Source organism: Garra rufa, chromosome 11 (genome assembly GCF_049309525.1).
Source record: "Garra rufa chromosome 11, GarRuf1.0, whole genome shotgun sequence".
Taxonomy (NCBI): domain Eukaryota; kingdom Metazoa; phylum Chordata; class Actinopteri; order Cypriniformes; family Cyprinidae; genus Garra; species Garra rufa.
Window position 1 is genome coordinate 12,436,067 of NC_133371.1, and position 8,970 is coordinate 12,445,036.

The 8,970-nt window shown below is 36.9% G+C and overlaps 1 protein-coding gene across 1 annotated transcript; it reads left to right on the top strand.

The window, feature by feature from the left end:
* Nucleotides 1-1,816: 1,816 nt before the first annotated feature.
* On the top strand, nt 1,817-7,394 carry scamp5b (secretory carrier membrane protein 5b). Its single transcript, XM_073850525.1, has 4 exons — nt 1,817-1,967; nt 2,287-2,388; nt 3,796-3,913; nt 5,919-7,394. The coding sequence occupies exons 1-4, from the start codon at nt 1,849-1,851 to the stop codon at nt 6,105-6,107; spliced, it is 528 nt and encodes a 175-aa protein (XP_073706626.1). The 5' UTR covers nt 1,817-1,848; the 3' UTR covers nt 6,108-7,394.
* Nucleotides 7,395-8,970: the final 1,576 nt, after the last annotated feature.

Genomic DNA, 8,970 nt, shown 5'->3' on the forward strand with positions numbered 1-8,970 from the left:
AAACTCTCCAACATGGCCAAGACCAAAGAGCTGTCCAAGGATGTCAGGGACAAGATTGTAGACCTACACAAAGCTGGAATGGGCTACAAGACCCAGAACTACACGGGAGGATCTTGTCAATGATCTCAAGGCAGCTGAGACCGTAGTCACCAAGAAAACAATTGGTAACACACTACGCCCTGATGGACTGAAATCCTGCAGTGCCCCCAAGGTCCCCCTGCTCAAGAAAGCACATGTACAGGCCCAGTGAACATCTGAATAATTTAGAGGAGAACCGGGTGAAAGTATTGTGGTCAGATAAGACCAAAATCGAACTCAACTCGCTGTGTTTGGAGGAGGAGGAATGCTGCCTATGACGCCAAGAACACCATCCCTACCATCAAACATGGAGGTGGAAACATGCTTTGTGGGTGTTTTTCTGCTAAGGGGACAGGACAACTGAGCCACATCGAAAGGATGGTGGACGGGGCCATGTACCGTCAAATCTTGGGTGAGAACCGTTGAAAATGGGTCGTGGCAACAAAGAAGTGGCTCAAAAAAAGCACATTAAGGTCTTGGAGTGGCCTAGCCAGTCTCCAGACCTTAATCCCATAGAAAATCGGTGGAGGGAGCTGAAGGTTCGAGTTGCCAAACGTCAACCTCGAAACCTTGGAGAGGATCTGGAAAGAGGAATGGGACAAAATCCCTCCTGAGGTGTGTGCAAACCTGGTGGCCAACTACAAGAAGCGTCTGACCTCTGTGATTGCCAGCAAGGGTTTTGCCACCAAGTGCTAAGTCATGTTTTGCGAATGCAAGTCAATTTATAACTTTTCTGAAATGCGTTTTTCTTTTCTTTTCTTTTCTTTTCTTTTCTTTTCTTTTTTTTTTGTCTCTCACTGTTCGAATAAACCTACCATTAAAATTATAAACTGATCATTTCTTTGTCAGTGGGCAAACGTACAAAATCAGCAGGGGATCAAATCATTATTTTCCCCACTGTATAACTCTGAAAACCCCACTGAAAGCACTGTATGCTTCGTGACAATAAAATAATGTACCATCTGCACTACACTTAAACCTACCCGATAAACTAAATGAAAAGTATGAAAGTCTGAAAAAGTGAATGTGACGTAAAAACGCAATCGCAAGCATGCAGTTTTAGCTTGTTTTTTAATCTCTCCTTTTTCAGATCTTTCATCATCAGTCATGTTTTTCATGGGATTCATACCCACGGATTCCATATTCTAAGTCCAATTCCATGCCGGTTGAACAAGCTTGTTATATCTGGAAAGTGAAACATATGGAGCTGTGATCATAACTGTACAAAAACTATTACAAGTGTTCGCTGTTTTGACGCCTCTAGTGTTCATTTGTGTTGGAAACTAGTGATATGTACTTATTGGTACGTACTTTGTGTCTTGTGGAAAAATTCCTAGAGGTACATTCCGTCATGAGACGAGGTAGGTTCTTTGTCTGACCTTTCTTCTGTCAGCTTTATTTATTGGCTAAACTACAATGGCTTTTTGTGCTCAGTGAACATGTGTATACAGCTTGTATAGCAGCTTGCATTCATAATCTCTGTGCGAATGCAGTGCAGTTGTTGGTAAAGCATTACCCTGTTTGTTCACAGCTGCATTTCAAATGCATGCAATCTCTCTCTCTCTGTCTCTCTATCTAAAGTTGTGTAAGTAACACCATTCAAAGGCAGTGCTTTATTCTCTTGTACACTCCTTGCAAAAGAAGGGTTTCTCTTATCGCTCTCACACACTAATCCATCTGTGCAAATAACCAAAATGGTTTGTAGTGGTTTAAAAATCTGCTCTTTTTCCAGTGTACAGTGTGACGCTGCTGGTGAATTTCTTCGGCTGTATGGCGTGGATGTTTGGAGGTGGAGGAGTGACTAACTTTGGCATGTCACTCATATGGGTTATTCTCTTTACTCCCTGCTCTTATGTGTGCTGGTTCAGATCCATTTACAATGCCTTCAAGTAAGCAACAGTCTACTTGTTTATCAAATTATTTTTAATGATTATTTTGTTTAAATATTTGTATTATTATTATTGATAATTTGTATTTTATGAAATTGATTGAAACAATGTTAATAGAAATAATTTATAGTAATAGATAGATTAATAATAATTTTAAGAATTTATATTTTATGAATAATTTTTTTTGTTAATGTGTTAGTTTTTTACTTATCATCATATAGTAAAGATATTAAATCCATTATTATTATTTTTATTATTAATGGTCATTACATATTTACTATAAGGTTGTAGATTATTTATGTATTTATTTTTTATTTAGGACTGACAGCTCCTTCTACTTCATGTCATTCTTCTTTGTCTTCATGGCACAACTTTTTATTGCTATAATTCAGGCGATTGGTATACCAGGATGGGGTGTTTGGTAAGATTTTGCAATGATTTACACTTAATTAATTAATACTCAAATATCAGAATGCTAACATACAGTCAAGCCCGAAATTATTCATACCCCTGGCAAATTCTGACTTAAAGTTACTTTTATTCAACCAGCAAGTTTTTTTTTTTTTTTTTTTGACCGGAAATGACACAGGCTTCTCCCAAAAGATAATAAGACGATGTACAAGAGGCATCATTGTGGAAAAAAAAATATTTCTCAGCTTTTATTTACAATTGAAAAAAAAGTGGCATGTGCAAAATTATTCATACCCTTCTCAATAATCAATAGAAAAGCCTTTATTGGCTATTACAGCAATCAAACGTTTCCTATAATTGCTGTGTGTGCAAAACATTAGGTTCCCACCACCATGTTTGACAGTGGGGATGGTGTTCTTGGAGTTGAAGGCTTCTCCTTTTTTACGCCAAATGAAGGCTACATCATTGTGACCAAACAATTCAATTTTTGTTTCTTTTGACCATAAAACAGAAGACCAGAAGTCTTCTTCTTTGTCCAGATGAGCCTTTACAGGTTTACAGCTTAAGGCCAAGCGGGCTTTTGTGCGCCTTGCCTGGAGAAGTGGTGTCCTCGTTGGTCTGCATTCGTGGAACCCAGCGGCCTTGAGCGTCCTTGAGATGTTGCCACTAGCAGAGCCCAGATTCATCAGGATGGCCTTGGTGGTGTTTCTTGGATTCTTTTTTACCTCTCTCACTATCCTCCTGGCCAGCACAGATGTCACTTTTGGCTTCCGACCACATCCTCTGAGATTTTTCACAGTGCAGAACATCTTGTATTTTTTAATAATACTTTGCACTGTAGCCATTGGAACTTCAAAACATTTAGATATGGTCTTATAGCCCTTTCCTGACTTGTGAGCAGCCACAATGTGCAGCCGCAGGTCCTCAGTGAGCTCTTTTGTCTTAGCTATGACTGTCAACAACATGACACATGACTGTCCACAAACCAACAGCAGAGAGTTTCTGTTTTTCACCTGTTGAGTTGATTAAAACAGCTGTTCCCAATGAATCAGGGTAATTAGGATGCTTTAGAACAGCTTGGACTATTTGAAATGGTATAGAACTTTGGATTTTCCCATGGACTGTGACAGTTTGCAAAGGGTATGAATAATTTTGGACATGCCACTTTTTGTTCAAATGTAAATAAAAGCTGAGAAATATTTTTTTTCCACAATGATGCCTCTTGTACATCGTCTTATTATCTTTTGGGAGACGCCTGTGTAATTTCTGGTCAAAAAAAAAACTTGCTGGTAGAATAAAACTAACTTTAAGTCAAAATATGAATAATTTCGGGCTTGACTGTACATCTCTGCCTGTTGATACTAGAATATTGTGAGTGTTATTCTCTATATGTTATGGTCTCATCTCTCTGTTTCAGCGGCTGGTTGGGCACCATCTCCTTCTTTGGCACGAGTATCTTTGCCTCCATCATTATGTTAATCCCCACCATCATGTTCACTGCAGTCGCTGCCATTTCATTTATCGCGCTCACTAAGGTACAGCCCTCTCTGATCTATTAAAGCGGGACAGCCCTGGGTTTGCCTCATTGCCTGTGCAGTCGGCCTGTCTGCCTGTAGTTACAGCTCGTTTAGCTGACATGTATATCGAAGACTAGGGGCTGGTTTGTTGTCTGGCGTCTGATGTGTCATTAAACGTGATGCTGGAGCATGTAGTGCTTGTTAATTAGATGCGAGAGTAAATAACTCATTCACCTTAGTGTTTGTGCCTGAAAAGCCAATCTGATGCCAGTAAGAGCTGGTAAAAAAATCAACAAATCAGCGTTATTTTAGTATCACTGAGATAATATTATAGTTTTTATTACATTTTTCAGTTATTGTTTACTTCTTTATTTAGCTTGATTTTTTTAATTATTATTTTTACATTTTGATTTATTTTCATTTTAATTTTACTTAAAGTTGTATTATTTAGTTTTATTTTATGCTTTTAGATTCAGTTAACTCTAAAACTAACCCTTCAAAGTTTGAATAATATTGTGTCATAAAGAAGTACAATAATTTTGATGTGTTGACTTACAGTTTGTCACAAAAGTGAGTACACCCCTCACATTTCAGCAGCCATTTTAGTATATCTTCTCAAGGGACAATACTATACAAATAAATGAAACTTGGATATATTTTAGAGTAGTCAATGTGCAGCTTGTATAGCAGTATAGATTTATTGTCCCCTGAAAATTACTCAACACACAGCCATTGTTGTGAAAATATCTGGCAACAAAAGTGAGTACACCCTAAGTGAACTTGTCCAAAGTGTCAATATAGCACCATTGTTATCTGGCACTGCCTTAATCATCCTGGGCAAGGAAATTGACCAGAGCTGCACAGGTTGTTGCTGCGATCCTCTTCCACTCCTCACAGAGCTGCTGGACATTAGACACATGATGCTTCTCCACCTTATGCTTGAGGATGCCCCACAGGTGCTTAATAGGGTTTAGGTCTGGAGACATCACCTTTACCTTCAGCTTCCTCAGGAAGGCAGTTGTCATCTTGGTGGTGTGTTTGGGATCGTTATCATGTTGGAAAACTGCCGTTCTGCCTAGTTTCTGGAGGGAAAGCATCACGATCTGCTTCAGAATGTACAGTACATAATGGAATCCATGTTTCCCTCAATGAACTGCAGCTCACCAGAACCAGCAGCACTCATGCAGCCCCAGACCATGATGCTACCACCGCCATGCTTGACTGGTACTTCTCACCAGGGCATCACCACACATGCTGGGCACCATCTGAGCCAAAGAAGGTTATCTTATAGTCTCATCTTAATTTATGCTCGTGGACAGGTTGTCTTCAGCAAACTGTTTGCGGGCTTTATTCTGGGATGACACCTATGCAAACCAACTTGTTGCAGTGTGTGCACCTGACCACTGTAGTGTAACTCGGTTTCAGGGTGTTACTGAACCTCTAATAGCCTTGGCCATCTTTGTGGAGAGGAACAATTCTAATTCTCAAATCCTCAGAGAGTTCTTTGCCATGAGATGCCATGCTGAACATCCAGTGGTCAATATGAGAGCACCTAATTTTAAGTGCTCTAATACAAGATACACAACTTTGTATGGTCCTGTCAAGCAAAAAAAAAACATAAACATGATAAATAGGACATGTGGATTTGTATGGTTAAACAACATACTGCTGTTATCACTTAGGTTGTACTCACTTTTGTTGTCAGCTATTTTGACAATAATGGCTGTATGTTGAGTTATTTTCAGAGGACAGTAAATCTCTACTGCTATACAACCTGCACATTTACTCTAAAATATATCCAAGTTCAATTTCTATAGTATTGTCCCTTGAGAAGATATACTAAAATGGTTGCTGGAATGTGAGGGGTGTACTCACTTTTGTGAGATATACTATAGAAAGCATATGTAAAGTACTTGATTATTTTAAGTTATTTTATGTGGTGTTATATGCTAAAATGCAGTTCTTTTTCATAAGGTCTCCTGGTTTAAAGATCATACCCTTGAATACTGCTTTTGTTTGTCAGGTTCATAACTTTTACCGTGGCAGTGGTGGCAGCATGAGTAAAGCGCAGGAGGAGTGGGTGTCCGGCGCCTGGAAGAATCCTCATGTCCAGCATGCTGCGCAGCAGGCGGCTCTAGGTGCAGCTACTGGAGCGATGCAAGACCCGCAGACACCACAGTACTCAACACCCAACTATGACAACACCATGTAAAACACATCCAAAACATCAGTCATCAGTACATACAGGCCAAGCCAGAAAAATTATGTCAGCTTTAACTGATAGTGAAGTGATGTAGATGAAATTCGAGGTGGAATAAACCAAGTGATGTTTGTATTTTTGTTTTTTAATTTAAATGTTTGTTTTAGTTTTTTATTTATGTTTTGCCTTTATTTTAGCCTGTTTGCTCCCAGGTAACTAAAGTAACATTTTTAAAAAGTTTTTTGAACATTTAATTTTAGAATTTTCGAAATATCGTTAACTTCTGATTGTTCTCTGAACATTTTCAAACAAGAGGTAACATTTAAAAAGCAATTTATAAATTAAACCCTTTTAGAAAAAAAAAAGAATGCTACAGTACAATGCATAAACAGCATTTCTGTGTTAATGTTCTGAGGACATTATTAAAGCAATGCTAAAGAGTTTTTTTTTTTTTTTTACCTTAAAATAATGTTTCCGAACTCGTGTCAGTGGTTCATCAACTCATAACAGGGTGAAACGGCACTTTCGTATTCGCTTTGCGACCCTCTATCGGCCAGAACAGCACTATGTAAGTTTGGGTCGTCAGTTAGCGGTTTTGTAGTTCAAATGAGACTACAAATGCGACTTGCTTTACGGCTAAAATAAATAGCAAACAATGTCATTATTATGTTTTATTTCGTTTTCATACTTTCATAAAGTCATGCAACATACTCTACCTTGTCACTGGACATCGTTATTTCCAAAGCCGGTCCTGGATAGCCTCCAAACAAATAACGTGCATGTGACGCGACGGTAGGCTAAATTATTTACTGTACGACAGCGGTAATGGACAATTCCGCTTCCAACCTGTAGAGGGAGCGAAGTTCTTTAGTGTTGCTTTAAAGACAAGATAATTTTGAACGATCATTCTATTAATGTCACTGTAAAAATGTTTGTTCATAATTTTTAAAACCTTGCCACAATGTTTGCTAAAGTTCTGAGAAATGTTCCCTGTTAGCTCGGTTGCTGTTATGTGATGGCATTAAATTATGAATGAGTTTATGTAAAGTTGCAATCAAAACTATTCAACCCCCTTGACCTGCAAGAAAAGTTTGCTGCAGAGAACACAATTTTAAGAGAACAATTAAACAAAGGCATCAGTAAACTATTAGAGAAAGTTTATTAACAGACATTTGATATGAATAGATACAATTCAAACTGGCTTTAAATAAGTTCAAAATTATTCAATCCCCAAAAGTAAAATTTTGCACAGAATTGTTTATTCTTCAAAACCACCAATAAATGCTGCCTAAAATAAAAGTTTGTGTGTACTCTTTACTGCAGTCTTGGCACACTCCTCGCCTGAAAAAGCTTCCAGATCACTAATCTTTGGTTCAAAAAGTTCCCAGTTTGGTCACATCATTCCATAAAACATTCTTCCAGAACTCTATCCAAATGAATTTTAGCACGTTCAAGTCTTCGGCAAGATGTCTCAACATGAAGGCCATACTTGTTTAGTGTTCTTTTTATACACTGCATTAAAATGTTTTTCCTCCTTTCGTCAGGTTATCTCACAAGTCTTTGGCTGTACATTGCAGGTTTTTCTCAGTTGCTCTGATCAAACATTTTATGATATTGTGCTATTTCCGTTTTCTGATACACCACATTTTAAACTAAGGCATAAGGCTGCCAGCTGTGTCTCTAGGTACTTTTAACGTCTTGGAAGTCTTGATGTAGCCATAGACTTTCTAACATCACAAAACTATTTCTTCTCTATAGATTTTGTGAGAGCTCTGTTGACGTTGCTAAATTTGCTAATCAACTTAAGCACATGCATCATGTGTAAAATGTATGTATGTATGTGTTATTATTATTATTTTTCAATTGAGTTTCTAAATGCTTAATTTTGTTTTAAGACAAAAATAAGTGACTCAAAACAGCAATATTAAATAAGGGGTTGAATAATTATGACATAGCTGTGATATTAATATATTATATATTACATATTGACATATTCACTTTTTATATGCCAGTAAACTGTTGTAGATGCAATTTTTATAAAATCCTGGATCTTCAAAAAACGTGTATTTGTATTTGTATTGAGTGCAACGGTAAATGTCAAAATTTGTAATCTGGTTTCCCATGATCATGGAAAAGCTGGAAATATCAGGGAATTTAAAAAAGTGTGATTTTTAGTCATTAGAATAATTAAAATATTTAAAACATCTGTATATTCCTAAAGTGAATACTAATCTTTCTAAAATATGAATTCAGCTAGAAATTGTCTATAAAATGAAAAAGCTATAAAGAGTCTATGAAATGATTTTAAAACATTTCTATCTATCTATCTATCTATCTATCTATCTATCTATCTATCTATCTATCTATCTATCTATCTATCTATCTAGCTAGCTGTTTAAAATTATTTGATCTTTTAGAAATGCTCAAGAGAGTGCTATCTCTACTAAATGTCTTCTAAAAATATTTTAGTATTCATGAAAGACTAGAAGATGGCTCTAGGGGGCGTTTACACAAAAACATTTTATGCATTTTGACCATTCATTTACATGACTAAGGTGTTTTGGGGGTCTAAAAAGGCAAACAGGTTTCAAAGTGTAAAATTTTGAAAACAATACCACTGCTGTCTCCACGTTAACTATGAAAACATGAATTTGTGAAAACGGTGAAGTTATGCACGTGTATTATGTGTTTAGGCATGTGCAAGACTTGACAATCATAATAAAGCATTTTTAGTCGTTTTCATAGATATGTGTGAACAGGTAACGTTTACGCAAAAATGCACAGGATTTTTTTTTTTTTTTTTTTTTTTTTTACATTTTTAGTGCATCACTGTTGTGTAAATGTAATCTTATACTTGTTTTATTTAAGATATGTG

Bases quoted from the DNA above. Each gene is read 5' to 3' on its own strand.
- scamp5b (XM_073850525.1), top strand. From the start codon at position 1,849: ATGGCGTGGATGTTTGGAGGTGGAGGAGTGACTAACTTTGGCATGTCA. The intron at 1,968-2,286 runs GTAAGCAACAGT...TTTTTTATTTAG, and splicing joins TCCATTTACAATGCCTTCAA to GACTGACAGCTCCTTCTACT. The intron at 3,914-5,918 runs GTACAGCCCTCT...TTTGTTTGTCAG, and splicing joins CATTTATCGCGCTCACTAAG to GTTCATAACTTTTACCGTGG.